Source organism: Amblyomma americanum, chromosome 1, assembly GCF_052857255.1.
Source record: "Amblyomma americanum isolate KBUSLIRL-KWMA chromosome 1, ASM5285725v1, whole genome shotgun sequence".
In the NCBI taxonomy this organism is placed as follows: domain Eukaryota; kingdom Metazoa; phylum Arthropoda; class Arachnida; order Ixodida; family Ixodidae; genus Amblyomma; species Amblyomma americanum.
Genome location: NC_135497.1, coordinates 474,528,317 through 474,549,983, shown reverse-complemented (window position 1 = coordinate 474,549,983; position 21,667 = coordinate 474,528,317). Strand labels below are relative to the sequence as shown.

At 46.6% G+C, this 21,667-nt stretch overlaps 1 protein-coding gene across 1 annotated transcript; it reads left to right on the top strand.

The window, feature by feature from the left end:
• The first annotated feature begins 1,713 nt into the window (after nt 1–1,713).
• On the top strand, nt 1,714–20,128 carry LOC144126376 (uncharacterized). The gene is made up of 7 exons (XM_077660432.1): nt 1,714–1,894; nt 3,673–3,729; nt 4,329–4,385; nt 5,703–5,744; nt 6,978–7,045; nt 17,623–17,836; nt 19,956–20,128. Exons 1-7 carry the CDS (start codon nt 1,714–1,716, stop codon nt 20,126–20,128), a joined length of 792 nt encoding a protein of 263 aa, XP_077516558.1.
• Nucleotides 20,129–21,667: the final 1,539 nt, after the last annotated feature.

Genomic DNA, 21,667 nt, shown 5'->3' with positions numbered 1-21,667 from the left:
AATGCCAAGAATGGTTGAATAACTACAGTTCACACTTCACGCACAGCGCCTTCTTCCACGCTCAAGGAAGGAACTGCAGCACATTTATGCGAAGTTAATTTCAGTATCATTCCAAGCTGTTTTCGCAAAAAAAAAAATCACCTGCAGAGTCCTTTACTAAATCATTCCGTCACGTTAGAGAGGAAAGAAGTTACTCCGACAGACAGCACTCATTTTTATTACCTGAGTACAGGTGAATAGCCACCCGATTCTTGGCCGATCCCGCAGTGTGGGTATGTGCCATCTTTTGATAGGCTAACAACAACAACACTTCCAACAACAGCAGCACTTCCCAGGCGTGCTGCAGGAATTTGTGGCGTCCGTCTAATTTGCTTTGGAAAGGCATTTCAATAGTGCTCTAGAATACTTTGTGTCCAGCAGACATTTTAAACGCAGGCGGCACCACCGACTTCGTGAAAATGACGCTAGGCTCTTCGAGAAAACATGTGAACAGTTGCTTGCACTAACGCAGACACCGTGCCACAAAGGGCTACAGAGTTGCGGCGCGAGCACTGCGTTATTTAATATGATCACCGCGGTAAAGTCCTCGTACTGCACTGCATTTGAAACCGGGAGAATGGCCATACTCCAGCAAATAAATTAATTCCCAGTCACTCCAGTCACTCCAGCAAATAAATTAATTGCCGCACCGCGCTGCTATGCTCACGGATACCGACACACAGCCCCTATTTGCTACATATATGGGAGCCAAAGTGGCCTGATTAGGTCGGTATAAAGGTGCCGACTAAACTACACTGTCTCGGACCTCGAGTGTGATTAACGTATATTTCCCCATTTCCCCTCACAGGCTTTGTGCCTTCCTCTCAAAATAAAGGACGTTCAATCAGTTATTATTAACGAATTATTAGAGTATAGCATGCCTCCTCTCTTTGCTCTATCTCTGCGGTTCAACGTACCCCAAAGTTCTTTGAAGGCTCAGCCTCTGTGGGGTTATTTAGAGCACACTGACATATGTACCCCTGTCCAAGGCAAGAATCATGTTCAGGAAATGAGTCATTAATTGTACCAGCGCACGAGTAAAATCCTCTCTTTACCTAGAATCAGTATGCATGTTGTCGTGGACATACTGGACTCGTTAAGGACTCGTGTGGACTCGTTTTCATGTCATGCAATGTATACATGGGACGCTCCCTTGTACTTATGGCTAATTCCACTAGTTGATCTGAAATGAGGCGCTCGAATCGCAAAAGCGCGCCCCAAACCGCCTCGGAGCACAGCGACCGTTGTCGACCAGCGCTCCGTATGGAACGGAGTTGTTCCAAACGACCAGCGGAATTCGCGCGGTCGGTCCAGGTCGACCAGTGGAACTCGAATTTGTCGTCGCTGAGCAAGAAAAGCTGCTCCAGCACGACCAGTGGAAATCGCCATTAGATGATTTGATATCTACAAGGAGTAGAATTTTCTGTGTGTCAACCTGACTATGTACTGCACTGATATTCGTGACGAATGTACCGGAGCTTTATTGATAATGTTCAGTCCGCGTATCAATACTAGCAAAGCGGAACCGAATTGAGGTATGGGTACAGTAGCCACTGCAGTGTGGTTCCAAATACCGAACGCAGCCATTCAGGGATGAAGCCGTAGCCATGCCGTAGCCGAAACGCATTGTCGCCGTCGTTCAGAGGCAACGACACTCGTGCTTTTTCTTTCATAATGCTTGCATTTGTGAGATACGAGGACAGAATGAAAGCAATAGTGCCGGTGGCACTAATTAAGCGATTTTCGCCTACGAATGAAGGCGACTTCAATAGTGAGAAAAAACATGAAATATATTGGTGTAGTGAAGACGGAGTGGTACTAGGGTACTACCCAGCGTACGTTCTCGCGCTTGCAGGTAAGCCTGCCTTTGTATGATTTGCTTAACCGTATCCGGAGAGAGCTTAGCCTGCGCCAGCACTTGTTTAGAGCGCGCGAGCTGTTTGCTCCGGCCCTGAGTAGCATTCGCCGTTGGCCGCAAATGTGCATTGAACATGCCTGGCACCTGCCGTCCTGCGGTTGGCTGTGTGCACTTTGCTTCTGTTGGCTGTGCAGACTCAATCAGAGGTACTCAATCAGACTCAATCAGAGCACATAAGGTTCTTCTCTCCCACATGCCGACTCCGCCCAATTTTCCCATCGTCGCACTGTCACGGTAGCTGTGTGACCTCTGAAAGAATCTTAACAATAGCCATTTCTTAGCAGAGATACGCAGATGCATGAAATAGAGGAGGGCGCGAGTTTGAAAAAAATGGTGAATGATGTAGCGTGGTTAGGCCAAATTCAAATTAGCTGCACTAGCCCTCCTGTTTTTAGTTTCGTTTCAAGGCTCGGATTTCAAGGTCAAGGAGGCATAAGTGAAAGATAGGCGAAATTGTTGAGTGAGGGCCTATTGCTAGCGTACTAAAACTGGTGGAGACACTTAAGCTCTGCAATAAGGGTATGACACGACAGTGCTAATGAGTTAACGCCCAAATATGCGGATTGTTTGAACTATATTTTACATTCATAGATCACTAGGAATCTTGATACCATTCCTGGCACAGTGGTTAAGCAATGCGCCACTGCCTTGTGATAGCACATGCTGACACTGGTGGAGCTTGAGAGCCCCAGAGCAACTTCTCGTGACAAATCATTAATGGAATTGCCACGGTAGGCATGATGGGATTGGGACTGACAGTGGCCAAACCAGCGAGTAGATTCTGTATTGGTAGCACACTACAAGTTACCGGAACTGGCTTGCAAACTTTGGCAGTCTCAAGAAGTTTTAGGGGGAAAAGCCTCCGAAACAACAACCCAAACACTGGGGCCTCGCGGAGGGCTTCTCAGCTGGCGATTTATGATCACGGCTTTCGTCAATTTAGTTCCTTCGTTAGCACTTGGATGTCTGCTGTGCGATGGGCGCGGAAGGCTCAAGGTACAGCCACAAAGACTCTGCTTATGGAAAAAAGGACCGTTTCCTCTGAGATGGGAAAAATAACACATGCCTTGGAAGAACAGGAAATAGAAGTTGTGTTTCTCAACTTGCTCGGACAGATGCAGTAGTTGCTTCTAGCCTGAGTACTCGCTTTGTCATAAACATTTCAGTATTCACGAGGCCCTGCAAGTGTAAATATAAAGTGCAGCAAATTTTTGGCATTTTTTGGCCTAGATTGCTTTAATATTCCTGGGAATGCTCAAACTATGCTCCCCTCTTTATCTCAATCTTGCTTCATGCAAACAAACTTGCGGACATTTAGTGGCATATTAGAAGGGACACTGAGGACAACTTGAAGTTGGCCTCTATGAATAGATTGCTGAATTCTAATGACAAAGATGCACTTTCACTGTAAAAGGAGCTTTCATGAGCTAGGAAGGGAGAAATAGAAGCCATTTGCGGACACTGTTGTACCTTTTATGTAACAAGGGCCTTTCTCTGCCGCACTTCATTGTCGTTCCACAGTGCTCATTTTTTATGTATTTCAATAATCGCAGATGAAATAGCGAGCTATGTTCGAAGGGGCCAGCAGCGTGGTGAGGTCATTGCAGAATATATTATGCCTCCCTCTCTGGACCCAGGTAACACTTATGATAATCCCGAATATCTTGTCAAATTAGAGCAAACTGTAATCAATGTTTCGTTTGATATGTTTGCAGGCGCACAACTTCCCGAGGTGATGCTGACGCCCACGACAAGTGCTACAGGTGCTACAGGTAAATTTTTAACTGCTAATTTTTATTTCCGGCTCCCTGAAACATCACCAGTACAGGCATATGAGAACAGGTGAATTAGCTGAGGCCAGTTCTTAGGGCCAGTATTCTTACTTTATCCCTTGAGCAGTGGATAACAATATTATTAAAACAATAATAAAAAAGGAATACATTATGCGTCCCTCTTTGGAACCAGGTAACACTTATGATATTCCCGAATATCTTGTCAAATTAGAGCAAACTGTAATCAATGTTTCGTTTGATATATTTGCAGGCGCACAACTTCCAGAGGCGATGCTGACGGCCACGACAAGTGCTACAGGTGCTAAAGGTAAATTTTTAACTGCTAATTTTTATTTCCGGCTCCCTGAAACATCACCAGTACAGGCATATGAGAACAGGTGAATTAGCTGAGGCCAGATCTTAGGGCCAGTATTCTTACTTTATCCCTTGAGCAGTGGATAACGATAATAATAAAACAATATTGAAAAAGGAATAAATTATGCCTCCCTCTTTGGACCCAGGTAACACTTACGCTTTTCCCGAATATCTTGTCAAATTAGAGCAAACTGTAATCAATGTTTTGTTTGATATATTTGCAGGCGCACAACTTCCCGAGGCGATGCTGACGGCCACGACAAGTGCTACCGGTGCTACAGGTAAATTTTTAACTGCTAATTTTTATTTCCGGCTCTCTTGAACATCACCAGTACAGGCGTATGAGAACAGGTGAATTAGCTGAGGCCAGTCCTTAGGGCCAGTATTCTTACTCTATCCCCTGAGTAGTGGATCCCTCAAAGCATTCGCTGATTTTCTGAAGCAGTATAAGGAGGTGTTGAATGCAGGTGCAAACCAAAGCTTTCTTAAATCAGCTGTGAAAACTCCAGGGGGCCATTTTTGGTCAACTTTTCTGGGAAAAAAGGTGCACATTAGAATCAAGTAAGTATGATAATTGGGCAACAGTGAAGTATAACAGCAAATGAACGAACACCCGCCAAATTATAAAAAAGGAAACGGCTGACGTTTTGGGCCTGTCTGGGTTCAATGCTCACCGGGAATACTATAGCACATGGTTGGCTAAGGAACGAAATTCAAAGAGTGACTGCCTAGAGTGTTTTGGGAGCCATTTCCAATCTCTCACGGGAAATAAGAGGACTGATCTGTAGCAGGCAGTGTGCGGTATGGAGGAAGGGAAGCTCAAGAGAGGCCCTTTCTCACTGAGTTGCACGATAAAAAGTGTGCTGGAAGTCGCATGTTTTTCTAAGGACTACTGGGATTCTTTGACCGGCGGCACAGCCAATAATGTTGAGCGTAGCATTGTCTTTTTCAACATTGTCTGCTGTGCATACACACTGAAACAGTGGCCAACAAGCAAGGAGGAGCACTCATGTTCGGCATCAAAAAATGTGACTTAACGGCCTCTCAAATTCTTTTTTTGCTCCATCTTGTGTGGTAAGGCCCGATATGGCAATAAAGGCATTCATGCTCCCATTGAGCAAGAGACGCATGCGGGCATGGCGAAAGGCTGCGCACATCACTAATCCTATGCCTACCTGCTCCAGTCTTCACTGCTGAAGCTTTGTGCTGTACAGTGAAGCGAATATCCTCTCTAAAGGGGTAATGATACAGGCACGAGGCATTAACTTTCTTCTGGAACTTTGCACTGCGGTCGTGATGTGCTCAGTAAACGTTCTGTATTTGTGAAGGCAATGCATAGATCGCTGGGACATTTGCATTTCAGGTTTTAATTGCCAAAGTGCTTGCCTGTGTTTAATTTGCTATATTTTCATCAGCCAGAAATGCAGTGAAGTGGTCTACAGTATTTTTTTTTACAATGGTTTTGTTTGTTTAGATGTTGACTTGGCCCTGGCTTGCGTATCTCCAACTGAAACTGATGTACATTGTGGTGAGTGTTGGATTTTTCTCGATCCATTATTGACCAGTTCTGAGATTGGTTTTGTTTCATGGTGATTCAGCCCCGCCTTCTACATCTCCAGAGGAAGTTGCTGTACCTTGTGGTGAGTCTAGTATTTTGCTCATTCATTAGAGACCCATTCATCCAGCAAATTTCGGAAGAAAAAACAATTGTGCAATTGTTCACCATAAAATGAATTCCCAACTATGCAGAAAAAAAGCTCTGTGATCCATTAAAATCAAGCACACATGCTTGTTTTCATTTATTTGCATCATTTTCTTTTACAATGAAAGCTCGTTAAATCTAACCCGAAGGGGACTAGAAAATTGTTCGAATTAAGCGAAGTTAGAATTATCGCGTGGCAGCAGGAATGAGCGGTTATTGCACCCTATCACACGGGCTGAATTCTAAGCAGTCGCACCTAGACTCATTATCACGATCTAGGCGCTACTTTAAGTTTGTGGCGGGCAATTCTGAGAATAAAATTCATGCAGTCCTGATGGCAAATAAAATTGATTGGCCAGTTATGCACCAGAAACAAGTACTAGAATGCATACGCTTACGTAAGCAGCAAGCTTTAGTGCTAGAATATAGGACACTATTTATGCTCCAAAGCATGTTTATTTATGGGGAAGGGTTTTCAAAATTAAAAGTAATCGGTGATGTGCATTTGTTTGTGTTCCTTCTGCTGAGACTCCATCAGCATCATTTGGGGCTTGCCCAAGAGCTCCAGTGCAACGTCAGAGTTCTCACTGGCAGAGAAGTAGCGTGCTGCAACATCGAGTGCCGACACTACTTCACATATGAGTAGAACCTAGAAAGCTTTTTTCCTTTTCTCCTTTTTTTACTGGAAGAGCACTGCCCGCATCCTGCACAATGGGCGAGTTACAGAAATCTTGAAGTCTGCTACCGTGCACAGTGAATACTCCTTAACCATGGTGACTAGACCTGTTTTGGCTGAAGAAATTGGGTGCAGCACTGGAGACTTGGGGAGGCACAGAAACGTTGCACATCTTTTCTGCACGCTCCTGCTGTATGTTGTGATAAAAGGACTAAGCACACCCGTGCTGAGCCATTACTTGCGATGGGAGATGAAGCAGAGCTGTTCCTACTTGCTGCTTGTCACATGCAATGTGGGGCATAAGGCGATCATCTCCAGCACTGCACCCAACTTCGGCGTGCAGGGCAACACGTGCCATGACGGAGTTCTTGCTTTGCTGGGTAGCTGACTTCCAGATTTCTGCAGCCCATCATCGAGTTATGTTCATGGTTTCTGAGTTGGCCAAACTGCGTTTCATGTCAAAAGTGTGATGTCTTCTGACCTCAATATGTGCAGAGGACACTACTCAAGCAAAGACTCCTGCTACCCTGTCACTAAACACACTTGATGCCGTTAATGGACAGGTGAGCATGTACATGTTTATTTCAGTAGCAAGAGATTGCAAGTTGCATATCATACTAAACACATTTCATAATAAGTCGTTAAGACATCTTTGTTTTGTTGCATAGGGGTGCATAAAAAAATGATTTCTTTCCTGGAAGCACAGCTGACTATTCTGTTGGGTCTGGCAGCTTTTGCATAAAGGCACACTAGGCTGGCTACAGTCTCTTGCCACTGTCATTCCTTGATGAGAAAGAAGACGCACAACATTATTCTGGCATGTTTGTTGCTGCAGCCACAGAATGGCTTGCCTTGGGGCGAACACAGTGATTGCTGCCTAAGCGGCCACTAGGTGGTATTTTGGCTACCAGCGATACAAAGGAAAGACAGTTGCTGTTTGATTAAAACTTCTTTCTGGGCGAGTTGGTGCATTCTGAACCTAAGAAATGTAACAGCCCTAACTCATGCATCCACAGAAATAGAGGAGAAATACGAGGCACAAATGCCGACTGTCAACTTAAATTTTATTGATGGAAGGCAGGCACCTTATAAAGGCGAGGAACAGGTGGGAAAAGGATGGCAGCGATACAGCTGGGGATAACTACAGCATCGAAGAATGCACACGCTAGCAAGCAGTATAAGAAAATCAATACATACCAAAACACGCGCAAAAAAGAAATTATTGGCCTCTTGTCAAAAGTTGACCTCTGGAGCAAAGAACAATAAAGAGTGGTGCTAATGCACCTACTGCCATATTTCTTTACATGGTATGCTTCCAGGCTGACATGTGCTGTCTTGTCGGCACTCTTACTGAGAATCTTGGTCTCTGAGCCGAGCCACGCACCCTTTGCACTTCCTAACCTGCATGCATAACCAAATGTGCGTACTTGTCCTTTAAATCATTTAAATTTCGGGCATGCACCCCAAGACGTTCCCCGATGCACCAGCCAGTTTGGCTGACAAAGCTTTCCACATGTCAAGGCAATAGCGTAGACCACTCATGTGGAACACTTGAACTGAGTTTCATGTTTTACCTGGCATCCACATTTTTTGGAACTGAAGCGATTTAAAGGGGCGAGTACATAGGTTTGGTTGTGCACATTGGTTAGTGCAAAGGATGCATGGCTTGGTTGGGAGAGATCAGGATTCTCTGCAATAGTGCAGACAAAATGGCGTGTCAGCTTTGAAGTATACCATGTAAGGCAGTAGGCGCATTAGCAGCCTGTCTTTATAACTTTTTGCAGGAGATGTCGGCTTTTAGAAGTGGCCAACAAAATGAGTTTTTTCCTTTGTTTTGGTTTTTCTTATGTTGCTTGCTTGTGCTTACATTTTTTGTTGCTGTTGTTATCCCCTATTGTATCGCTCCCATTTTTTCACCATCTGTTCCTCACTGCTATAAGGCGTCTGCCTTCCATCAATAAAATTTCAGTTGACAGCCAGCGCTTCTCTCTCGTATTCCTCCTCTCATTCTGTAAATTCATGTGTTAGCACTGTTATATTTCTTAGACAGTTGCTGTGGCTGGTGCAGCAGAAATGTCAAATTTGCATGTTGCAGGCACGTAACCAAAATTGTCAACACATTTACATGCAACTCATGTCTTTAATGAAGTTTTTGCCATCTCCAACCACGTGTTAACATGCGCTGTGGAGAAAAATTTCCATGAGGACTGACAGACAGAAAAACTTTATTTCTACAAGTGAGTTTTAGACCCTGCTGGGTCCCTAGGCCACTGCGCGGTCCCGCACTGCATCATGTAAATCATGTCGGGACTCGACGTTGGCAGCCCGAGTCACCGCAGCAAGCTGCGATGTCAAGTCTGCAGACGTGAGCAGGACCTCCCAGTCCTCTCAGCTCGAGATGCCGTGCTGTCCCTGCGGGGGAGGGTCAGTAGGGCAGCCGAAAAGGATGTGGGGGAGTGTGGCCTAAGGGTCACCGCATAGGGAGCATGCAGGGGACGTGCCACAATAGTGGGATAACAGCTGAGGGGATGACGGAGAGCGGGTCTGGAGGCGTCTGAAGACGATCTGTTGGAAGCACGGTGCAAGAATACTGAGGTACTGTGCCGCTGGAGTGTGCCGGTTATGGTCGGCCACGGCGGAGTGCGCCATTCAGTTTGGCTGCAAGCCGACAGATGGCGCCGATGTCAGCGGGCACTCGCTCTCGTGACACCGTCGGAGGCGGACGCTTTTTTTCGGAGCTCCAGCGACTACGTCTGAAGCTAAGTGCCTTTTGGTGTTTGCGCTTGTACATGCCTTCGGGCAGTAGTTTTAAACCGAGTTAAGGGTAGAAAGGCTAGCGGAAGTGTGTGTGCCGAAGGCTTTTGCGTAGAAATTTTGGAAGGCTTTTACCTTGCGTATTGCTGAAAGTTTTTGGTGTAGGATTTTTGGCTGGCGTTTACGTTGCGTAGTGCCGAAGGTTTATGAGTAGGAATTTTGGTGGGCTTTTACGTTGTGTAGTGCCGAAGGTTTTTTGTGTAGGAATTTTGGCGGGCTTTTACGTTGCGCAGTGCCGAAGGTTTTTGTGCAGGAGTTTTAGCGGGCTCTTACGTTGACTAGTGCCGAAGGTTTCTTCTCTAGGAATTTTGGCGGGCTTTTACGTTGCGTAGTGCCGAAGTTTTGTGTAATATTCTTGGCGGGTTTTTACGCATAGGAATTTTGGCGGGCTTTCACAAGGCGTAGTCGGCCGGACAATGGGTCGGCAAGCTAGGAAAGTTAAGGAGGACAAGGACGGGGAGTTAGTACAGTGCCAGGAGTTCGACCGTTGGTGTTACTTAGATGAGACAGGGTTCGGGAGCTTAGCCGAGGCGGGTGAGACTAGCTTCGTGTGTAAGATGTCCAAGCGGTTTAGGGACGCCGTTCATGCGTTAAAAGGGGAATGGGAAGCTGAGTTTAATGCACTTAATGCGGACCGGCAGGTCGAACGAGAGGCACGGATTAAGCTGGAAGCTCAGGTCGCCGATTTGATTAAAAAGGAGGAGAGTAATGCCGCCCTGTTGAAGCGAATGGTGGGCGAGATTAAAGAAGAGCGGGAAAAGCGGACCCAGCTAGAAAAACAGGTTGAAGCGCTCGGGTCGCGGCCGGCTGGGCACCCCAGTTCGGAGAAGTGTCAGGTGGGGGACGAGGCTCGTCGATCGTACAGTGCTGTAGTGCAGCGAGCATTGAGTGAGAAAAATGAGAACAAAATGAAAAAGGTTAAAGCGGGCATGGAAACTCGCGACAATAGCGTACAGCGGCAGGAGAGTCAGCTAGAGCGATCCGGAGGCCAACAGATGGAATTAGGAAGCGAACGTTTGGGGCACAGGAGAGTTCTGGTGGTCGGGGATTCGAATGTAGCGAGGGTTGAGGGAGGCGTTCTGACGGCAGTGAAGGCAGACAGGCGGGTGCAGGTGGAGGCTCAGTCGGGAAAGTGCCTGGTGGATGCAATGGCCAGCGCCCGGGAGGTGGTGGTGGGCAGCATGGATGGCGAACACCTTGTGGTCATCCATGCTGGTCTCAATGATGTACTGCAGGGGAGGAGCCAGAATCTTGAGACGCAGTTGGAGGTGGGGATGCGTAGGCTTAGAGAGGCCTCTGAGAGTGTGCATGTGACCATATGCACAATCCCAGAGGTCCAGAGGCAGGCTCGTGAAACGGAAAGGAGGGTCGTGGAGACTAATCGGGTAATTAGGATATTGAGTCGACGACTAAGATACGAGGTGATGGAGGTCAACAGGGAAGTGTACGAGGTTAGGCCCCACCCTTTTGCACAGGATGGCATCCACTACGGTGGTGCCACTGGCAAGAAGGTGGGTAGTAGGATAGGTCGCCAGGCAACAGCTTTTTTGGGGGGACCCAGAGCTCTGAAGGAACCAGTGTAGAGAAGGAAGAATTAAGATCAAACGGACAATGGAACCATAGGGGAAGAAAGAGACGCAAGCGCCAGGGCCAAGTAAATTCAGATATAGGTTTCATTAACATACAAGGTGGCAGGAATAGACTGAAATGGGAGGAAATAGAAGAACAGTTAAGACAGGAGGAATTAATGGTATATGGTTTAGCGGAAACACATCTTAGAGACATGGAGCAACTACCCTGTAACCCAGACTACGCATAGGAATATTGCAATAGAACAGAGGGCAGCAGAAAGGGAGGTGGAATTGGGGCATTCATTCATAAAAGTATGAATTTTCAAAGGGTTAGACTGGGATGCAGGGAACATTTATGGCTAAAAGGAACAGTGGCAGGCAAGCAAACACTCCTTGGCTTTGTATACCTGTGGACAGGGGTTAATGCCAAAGAGGAAAACAGGAAAATGTTAGAATGTATTGCAAGCGACATTGATGAGCTAGAAGGACAGGGCGAGATAATTATATTAGGCGACATGAATGCACACATAGAAGACCTGGATGGGTACACGGATTCGACAGGAAGCATGCTGCAGGACATGTGTGACAGGCATGATTTAGTTGTATGCAACAGCACCGAGAAGTGTGAAGGGCTCATAACATGGGAGGCGGGGAGTCTGCACTCGACGATAGAGTATGCACTAATGTCACAGAGGATGTATAACAGATTAGGGTTAATGAGCATAGATGAAGATGGTTCCAGAAGTCTAGGTAGTGACCACAAGCGTATCAAGTTGAGCTTCAGAAGAAAAAGCAATGTAGGACTGAATCAAGATAAACAATCGGGGGGAAAATTTTACTCAGAAAAGCAATTGGAAGTAGCAGCCAAACAAATCGAGAAAGTAATTTTTGAGGATAGTGAAACAGAATGGACTTATACCAAATTAACTCGATTACTGGAGCTAGAGCTAGCTAAGGTGCGAGTAAAGCTAAAAGGGAAAAGATGCAAACCCAAGAGTTGGTGGGATGAGGAGGTCAAGAGGGCAATAGAAAAGCGCAAGGAAGCATCCAGGGAACACAGATATTCCAAGAATAGAGGGGAACCAAAACCCGAAGTAGACAGAAAATGGGATACCTTCATAAAGTGTAGAAGGGACGCATCCTATTTGATTAATGAGAAAATTAGAAGAAAGGGTGCCCAATGGATGTCAAAAGTAAATAAAAAGGATAGAAAAGCAGCCCAAAAATTCTGGAAACATCTAAATGCAATGAGTAATAAAACTAGGCTAGAACAAAGGTTTATTGTTACAGATGAGGGTATTCGACTAGAAGGGGATGAAGCAATAAAACACATAGGAACAAGGATGACGGAAAAATTTTCAGCAAAGCACGTGGTACATAATTTATCGAAGGACGATAGACCGGTTACAGCAATAGCTTCACTTGAGCAAGGAGAGTGGGAAAGGGCAGAGAAGAAGGTTCCTAGTGGCACATACACAGGACCAGATGGTATCCCGATTATGTTGATAAAGAAGTTAGGACCAAAATCCAAGCAAACATTAATACAGGTAGTGAACAAAATGATAGTGGATGAGAAAGTCCCCGATGAATGGCGATTAAGTAGAATGAACATGATATATAAGGGAAAGGGGGACAAAACAGACATAAGTAACTATCGCCCCATAACAGTGACGTCTGTGGTTTACAGGGTGGTGATGCAAATTATAAAGGATAGACTGCAGGCTTGGGTGGAGAACGAGGGGCTGCTAGGGGAACTACAGAATGGGTTCCGGAAACAAAGGAGGTTGGAGGACAATCTATTTTCATTGACACAGTGTATAGAAATTGCGGAAAAGGAACATAGGCCCTTATTGCTAGCATTTCTGGATATTAGGGGAGCCTATGACAACGTTACTCAGGAGCATTTGTGGGACATATTGGGCACATTGGATGTGGAAAATGGAGTAATTAATCTTTTAAAAGATATATATAGAGGTAACAGAGTGCTCATAAAATGGAAAAAAAATGTATCAGGGCCTGTAGAGATACAGCAGGGGCTTAGACAAGGATGTCCTCTGTCCCCTTTGTTGTTCATGTTGTACCTGCAAAGTTTGGAGGCCAAGCTAGAGGGGAGCGGACTAGGTTTCAACCTATCTTTTTTCAAGCAAGGGGAATTGATTAAACAGACATTACCGGGACTAATATCTGCGGACGATATAGTGATAATGGCTGACAACAAGGAAGACCTGCAGAAGTTGTTAGACTTATGCAGTACAGAGGGAGATAGATTAGGCTTCAAGCATAGTAAGGAAAAATCTGCAGTCATGACATTTAATGAAGAGGGCGGCGAGCATAGAATACAAGAGTTCGTCCTAAAAGTAGTGAATGAGTACAAGTATCTTGGGGTGTAGATAAATAACAGTGTTGAGTATCTGACAGAGCATGAAAAATATGTAATGAATAAAGCTAGTAGGAATGCAGCTGTCATGAAAAATAGGGCACTGTGGAATTACAATAGGTATGAGGTGGTAAGAGGGATCTAGAAAGGGGTGATGGTCCCTAGCCTGACCTTCGGGAATGCGGTCCTGTGTATGAGGCCAGATGTTCAAGCAAGGCTGGAAATTAGGCAACGGGGAGTAGGGAGGTTAGCTTTGGGAGCACATGGCAATACACCAAATCAGGGGGTACAGGGTGATATGGGATGGGCGTCTTTCGAGAGCAGAGAGGCTAGCAGTAAGATAGCATTTGAGGTACGATTGAGAAGGATGGAGGAAAAGCGGTGGGCTAGGAAAGTTTTCAGATACCTGTACATAAAGAATGTTGACACGAAATGGAGAAAGCGAACTAGAAAATTGACAAGCAAATATCTGGACAGCAGTAAGGGGGCAAATCAGCAATTATCGGTTAAGAAAAAGGTTAAAGAAACAGAGAGAGCTTTGTGGAAAACAGGGGTGCTGACGAAATCGGCACTAGAAACATACCGGACCTTTAAACAGGAAATTGTCAAAGAAAATATCTATGATAATTGTAGGGGAAGTTCTTTGTTGTTTGAGGCCAGGACTGGAGTTTTGCGGACTAAGACGTATAGAGTTAGGTACCAGGAGATAGACACTTTGTGCATTGCGTGCGGAGAGGAGGAGGAAACAGCTGAACACTTGATACTTTTCTGTAAAGGGCTTCACCCTACAGTGGAAGGCAGCGGGGCTGACTTACCCAAGGCATTGGGGTTTAGGGATAGTGAAGGGAAAGTGGATTTTAAGAGGTTAGAAGTAACCAAGCGGAGATTATCTGATTGGTGGCTAAAAGCAAGACAGGAGTAAAATTTCACAAGACATGGCTAGGTGGCTTGAGCCACCGCCCGATGTAAAGGGTTCAGCCGTATCCATCCATCCATCCATCCCAGTTGAGCGGTTCTGGTGCCTTGAGATTCCGCTGCCCAAGCTCGATTTTCGCTTTGGTGGCGTGAATTGAATTCAAAACACAAAAGAAATTCGTTGCTTAAAATTAAAATCAATAGTGTAGCAGTCCTAAAATTTTGTCTGCATGAAATTATCTTGTTCAAAGCGGTTAATGATATGGGCTCAGTCAAGCAGCACTCGAAGCTCATTCACGTTTCGCTTCCTCGCTCAATTCATGTTTCAGTCGACCTAATCATAGATCTAAGCATAATAAAGATAAGTGGGGGTCTTCGTGCCCTTTTACGCTTATTGCACCAGAAAATTATTGCACCAGAATGTTTTTGCTTGACGCTTATCGTCGCTTCTTCACTCTGTATGAAGACCGTGCAAACATTGTTTTGTTGAGTGGGCTAATTTTCAAGATGCAGAGCACTAGTATAGCGAAGCTATTTACAACTCGTTTTAGGTAAAAACTTTCTCACGCTGGAAATGTATCAGACGGGATGAAAGGGCGCGTCGGATCGTGTACCATAACCCAACGCGAAAGCTTGAGAAAAAAACATTTTTATTCCGATGCAAATTATCATGGAACGGGCACAATTTTCAATAAGCTCCTTTGCACTGGATGCTAAATGGCGATGCGGTGTACTTGTTGAAGCACCATCAAGTGCAGGCATCAGAGTGGCAGAGTCAGAGTCAAATTGCTGTCGCTTAACCGATGGCTACAAGGCTGTTCCCTTATCTGCAGGCATCACAGCAGGCAAGGAAGCTTTGGAGAGGGTGCATCGCCCTGTTGTTGTCGACCTTCGGCTGACGTAGCTTGGATGCTTGCGCAGGAGGTTTCCTCTTCCGGGGTGGTTTTCTATGTCTCTGTGGCCGTGTAAGATGTCCTGTGGCCGTGTGTTATACTTCTGACAGTTTGGAAACACAGTCACCGACCGATTTTTCTGAATCGAAGGTACCCAGAAAATGGTCCGAATAATCGAACAGACCAAAATATCCGTGAAGTACAAAAAAACCCCACTTTACTGAGATTAAATCGGCTTAAAAACGTCACTGATTTTACCTCGCGACAAATTTTCTTGCTGGCGACGATTCGCGCCTGTATTTGCTCCAAACTTTTGCTTTCACTGTACACGCTAGGCATCAAGGTCACTACATTTAGTTGGAATACTTCCCACACTTCTTTGATGGACCCGGCAGGGCCATGTTGTCCCCAACCCGAGTGTGCACCACACTGCTCGTCAAACACACGCAAACATAAGGCACTTTCATTCAAAGAGGCGGAACCGCCGGACGCAATCACAAAACGGCGAACGGATGTAACTTCGGGAAGACTGAGTGCCACTCGGTCGACGCGGTCAGAGAAACCTAAGTGACAAAACGACGAATGGCAAACGTATGAGACCCGCCACGGTGGCTTAGTGGTTAGGGCGCTCGGCTACTGATCCGGAGTACTTGGGTTGGATCGCGGCCGCGGTGGCCGCGTTTCGATGGAGGCGAAACGCTAAGGCGCCTGTGTGCTGTGCGATGTTAAAGATCCCCAGGTAGTCTAAATTATTCCGGAGCCCTCCATTACGGCACCTCTTCCTTCCTTCCTTCTTTCAGTCCCTCCTTTATTCCTTCCGGCTGAGATGCAAGATAGCTCCTGCACAATTTCCTTCCCCAAAAACCAATTTTCAACGTATGGGACAAGCAATAACTGCCCGCGACAACGTCGGTGACAGAAACAAGTTGACAGCGATGACAATCTGGCTGCAACCTCGAAGTGTCACAGATCGCAGGGACCTCTACTGGCAACAATGAGGTACCGAAAGTATGTCAAGCCAATCCAACTGCAGCGTAAATCCACCTCAATCCAAGACGGCACCTTTTGCGCCGGCGAAAAGCCCATAAGATGGCCGATTTTGGCCCGCAGGTGACTGCAATTAGTCCGAAAAATCGAGCTTTTGGACTTTTGATATCCGAAATATCCGTCGCGAATATGTATGTGCTTCTATGGGGTGACTGACGGCGCCTGATTGAGGTCCGACATATCCTACAAGACCGAATTTTTGGAGTCCGAATTACCCGTCGGCTACTGTAATGTAGGAACTGCATCTCTGGAAAGCACGGGCATTTCTTCCGCGTAAAGTAGCACTTTTATCGAGCTCCGCATAATATGCCCGGGATATCGCATCCTCTGCAAAATGCTTGGCGCAGACATGATCAGTGGGCATTAATGTCTGGTCTGCCCTAGGAATCGCACGGCGCCTCTTCTCCGAACGAACATTGTCGGATGGAGCTTTGAATAATGGCACACGATCCGCACATGCCTGGTAGCCCGAATTGCAGTTCAGCACGAAGCACTTTCTTCCCATTGCGCTGCGCTCGGCTGCTGTGGGCTACTCTGCCGACGATAGCCAAACACAAGGTCTTGGTGCAAAATAAAACAACTTGTTAAAAACAGCACAGCACCACAGCTGCACACTCCGAAATGTGCCAAATTCACGTGCTCAGTGCCGCGCCACGGCGGACCGAGCCGCCCAGCGTGGGCCCGCCTTTCGCATCACCCTCTAAGTTAGCGACCGGTTCCCATGCCAACACTTCCCTCTCCCCCCGAACATATTGTGGCCGCGAGTGGGCGGTGCTCTTGGGCACGGCGGGGGGAGAGTGTCGACACCTCCATATGCAATTCTTAAACGGTGGTTGGGAGTGTGTAAGAGAGGGGTGGGGAGACGGGTAAGTGTGACGGTCCAAACGCGGTATTTGCGTGAGCTCCGCAAAGGTGTGCGCCCACTCCCTTGATTGATTGTTGTGGAAGTGCAGCCTTTTCTGGCTTCATTGCTGGTTTTTCACGGCTGTGTTGCTGAACTAGGATGTGTTTTCACGGTCAATATTGCTTTTCGTTGTTCCCTCTTCCTTACTGTTGTGACCTCTAAATTGGTGTCCCCAAATTAACATGTATGGAAAATACTGATAAGGTAGGTGAGCATCTGGAATATGGAAGGTGGCTGAACGTTCTGGCATTAGGTGTGCCCCAAAAGATCGTGGCAGGACTCCTGTACCATGTTTCCTCCCATTATTCCGTGTCGCCGTGGATATCACAGCCAGTGAACTGCTTCTGCGAAAAGGTGCATACACGTTGAATAGGTAGCATGCTTTCACTGTCACTTTGTGCATCGTCCTCTTGATTGATGTCTGTTTGTTTCTGTCATTTGTGTTTTATTCAGACCTGGCCATCGGCTGTTACCATTCACAAGGTACACTGGCAGACTGCTTCAATGCTCTCGCACTGTGCTTGTGACTGTGACTGTGTCAGCGTTTTCAAAACCTCTGTACAATTGTCATAAAGGGCTGTAAGGAAAAATGCCACTGATTGTTCTTTAATGACTGCAGGTGCAGGTACTCCTGGTACTTTCCATCACGGAGGCCAAATGGAATTTCCTGCTGCAAAATCGCTCCGATGCGAAATTCACAATTGAAATGGCACTTGTAGTTTGGTCGCGGCAGGAGGCTGCTTCACGCAGTCTCACCGGCGAAGCATGCAGGAGCATGGCAGGCTCGTTGAGAAAAATGCCTGCCACACCGGAGAAGGTAGAGGCAGTTGCAAGTAAGCACACTTTGTAAGTTGAAGTCATAACTCTGTGGGCACCATTGCATCTTTGTCCCCCTTTTTTATTGTTTTTACTCAATCTTTCTCTTCAATCTGTACAGCTTTTTCTGATGTCACAATGCATTCTTTATAAGAATATTGTGATGGAACCTTGGAAATAATTTTTAGTGTGTGCGTGTGTCGTCCTTTCTGAGAATAATAATTGGTTTTTTGGGGAAAGGAAATGGCGCAGTATCTGTCTCATATATCTTTGGACACCTGAACCGCGCCGTAAGGGAAGGGATAAAGGAGGGAGTGAAAGAAGAAAGGAAGAATAGGTGCCGTAGTGGAGGGCTCCGGAATAATTTCGACCACCTGGGGATCTTTAACGTGCACTGACATCGCACAGCACACGGGCGCCTTAGCGTTTTTCCTCCATAAAAACGCAGCCGCCGCGGTCGGGTTCGAACCCGGGAACTCCGGATCAGTAGTCGAGCGCCCTAACCACTGAGCCACCGCGGCAGGAATCCTCCTTTCTGAGAAAAATTAATAATTCATGCAGTGATCGAGGAACTAGCCATTGACTGCGAAAGCATTAGTGAGTAGTGCCAAATCTATTATCATTCTGGTAAAATAAAAAGCCTCCGTGCACAGTAGTCTAGTGCAGTAACATCATATTTTTTGTCTTTCTAATCGCTCCCTGCATGTATGTTGCCTTCCATGTTGATACATTTGTTATTTTGCACGTGGTTGTGCCGTGTCCTGTGTAGTTCCATGTTGACAAAATTTGCCCAAAATGTGCCAATGTGGCTGCGTAAAAATAATAGTTTGATTCAGTTACAATTGGTGTTTGAGCACTCTGTTAGACCTCATTCTATTCTGCTCGTGATACAGTAAGAGCTCGTTAATTCAAACTCTGGTTCATTCGAACTGTTGCCTGGGTTCTGGCACAGCCCTGTGTATTTTCAGTGGGGGAAACTCGATATTTCGAACAAGTTGGCATCTGCAAAAATTAATTCGAACAAGGAGCTCATGGCTGACATCGCTCCTCATAGCTAGAAGTTGACCCACAGTGGTTACAGTGCGCTGCAAATTTACTAGAGATGTAAAGCAATGAAAAATTTAAAAAAGCCAAGCGCACGATGCTGCGCAGCCCGCACTCTGGTGCTTGCCATAGCAGGTTTTCGCTGCAGGGGCACTCGCCCGTGCTGCTAATGCTTCGGCACAAGCCGTTCCTGGTTTTATTTGTGCCGCAGTCCCTGCGTCACTATCACATGGTGTGCACAAAGCAGTTCGGCCGCCGCTGTCATGCTCTTTGTGCCGCAAACTACACGGACAGCGGTGTGGAGACATTGAAACCCTTGAGTGACGCCGATATAATTGAGACTGCATGCGGTCAGCAGACGCCACAGGGCTCACCGGCGGTGAGAAGGACCGACAGTGATGAGTCAGACAGGAGCGACGGCCTATGCCACTGTCAGGTGCATGTGAACAATGTCAGTGCTTGATGTTGCAGCATGCTACTTCTCTGCCAGTGAGAACTTGGAGTTGCGCTGGAGCTCTTGGGCAAGCTGCAGTTGATGCTGAAGGCGTCTCAGCAGAAGAAACACTAGCAAATGCTGATCAGTTATTACTTTTAATAGTGACAACCCTTCCCTGTAAATAAACATGTTTTGGAGCATAGATGCTGTCATCTTTTCCAGCACTAAAGCTCACTACTCACGTGAATGCATCCCAATACTTGTTCCTGGTGCATAACGCATGAATTCTCAGAATCGCTTCCACTAACGTGTAGGAGCGGCTAGCTCGCGATGTGTGACTGCGCGTGTCTGCTTCGGGTGCTACCTGTGTAGTGTGCGCAACGACCGCTGACTGTAGCGCCCATTTGATAATTGGAACTTCGCTTAATTTGGACATTTTTTCCGTTCTTCTTCGAGTTCGAATTCATGAGATTTTACTGTATTTCACTCTAAATGCCATTATGATACAGCCGCACATTCCTTTCCAATGAGCACTGCATGTTTTGATGCTGTTTACTGCTAATTTTTGTCCTGTGTGCGTTATGTTATTCATAGGCCACATTTTCTGAAAAAAATGAAGTTGAGACCCAATTTGTGTATCTGCATTGCTCTTTCAGATTGCTTGCAGAAATACGTGGAACTGCATCCTGCTGCCGAACCACCTGTACATTCCAGGGTTGGGGCAGCAAGAAAGTATTTGCGCAGCTTCTTCACAGAAGCCGGTCGACAGGGAAAGCGCGGCAAAGCAGTAAAAACCAAATCCGCTGCTGAAGTTTTGGAAAATGCATAACTCTTTTGCAGTCATGTGGTAGTGCTCGGATGGTACCTCATAGAAAATTTATAATAAACCAGCCGTGAGCTCTGAACCTCAAAAATTGGTGTGCTTCCTTTTACTGCTATATGCCACATCAAGAACAATCACATCCAATGGCTGCAGTGCGGCTAGTCCGTCAGTATTCCAGCATTCAGCTTGCCGGCATATTGGCTTGCCATTATGCTGGCAACATGGCTTGCCATTATGCCACCAACCAGCTTGCTACTATACCGGCAACCAGCTTGCCATATGTTGGCATAATGGTTTGCCATTATGCCAACATCCGGCAGTTCCCAATACTATAATCCATCAAGATGGTGGTTTCCACTTCATCCACCATTGGCCAGATTTCTGACAGGGTAGAGGAGCTGTACCGATCGTCTTATGATGACCCCAGACGGCATCTTGACGGTGCATGATCGGATATGTCCATCTCGCCCCTTAAAGACCTCCACAAGGCGACCAGTCTGCTACATATGCATCGGCGCATTTTCTTTGTGCACGATCACCAAGTCGTCCACGGCAATGACTCTCGCAGGGCTTGAAGAGGCGAAGGGGGCTGGCCGTAACTGGAGGATGTACTGCTTCAACCATCGCTTCCAAAATGAATTCATTATAGTTTGCCGGTATTTCCATCTCTACCTATGTCTGTTGCAGTGGCCGAATGAATGGACGCTGTCCTTGCTTCGGGCAAAGCGATCAGCCGTTTGCCCGTGATGAGATGAGAAGGCGTCAGGACCGATGGTTCTCTTCGGTACTCTTTCTGCATGCCCAGCTCCCATGTAACTTCTGATAGCCGAGTCGTGCTGTTCCAAAAGTTCTTTGTTCCGCCCAAGTCGCCTCGCCAATCTGTTTATCCGTTGCACCGCCATGTGACTGTTGTCACTGAGTTCTTGCTATGGGTCTTTCCATAGCAGTGCAACTTCATAACGCTGACCTTTTCCAAATGTATTTTGTCTAGTGGTCGTGCGTTCGGCGTCTCTGGGGAATCTTTTATGCCAATGGCGTCCAACTCCCAGAAGTTCTGCAACGTAGTGTGGACATTTTCAGCCGTCTCCAAACCTATTCGTAATATGCAAACATTGTTTGCTAGTGTGAGGTAGGAGGTCACACTGAACGGCCCCTGGATGGTCCAACCAAGCCTGGTGTTAACGGCTGCCAACCCTTCGTTTTCGTCGCTTCGCTGCCCTTCACCAGTTTGGATTTTCCAGAGGTGATCGGGCCAATTAATAATCCAATTCCTGGGACCGATACCAAGCCGGGATAGAGAAATTTGTCTGCGATTAATGCACCTCCGAGTTCCACCTTTTGCACAAAACTGTGATCTGCGGGAACCTGCCGGACATCCTTGCATATAAAGAGCACCTCAATAGCCTCTACTCTGGTTTCTTGGCCGCTATACTGGCTCCGAAGGCGAAGTCCACTCTCTGAAATGCCTGCCCTCGCAGACGCAGTCCCAAGGATTGTGTGACGTGAATTAGAGGCCTTTGTGCCTATCCCAGTCGTATGCCTCTG

Excerpts from the sequence above, each read along its gene's own strand:
- LOC144126376 (XM_077660432.1), top strand. The coding sequence starts at position 1,714 with ATGCTTGCATTTGTGAGATACGAGGACAGAATGAAAGCAATAGTGCCG. Across the intron at positions 5,745-6,977 it reads GGAAGTTGCTGTACCTTGTG|AGGACACTACTCAAGCAAAG; the intron begins GTGAGTCTAGTA and ends CAATATGTGCAG. Across the intron at positions 17,837-19,955 it reads GAAGGTAGAGGCAGTTGCAA|ATTGCTTGCAGAAATACGTG; the intron begins GTAAGCACACTT and ends TTGCTCTTTCAG.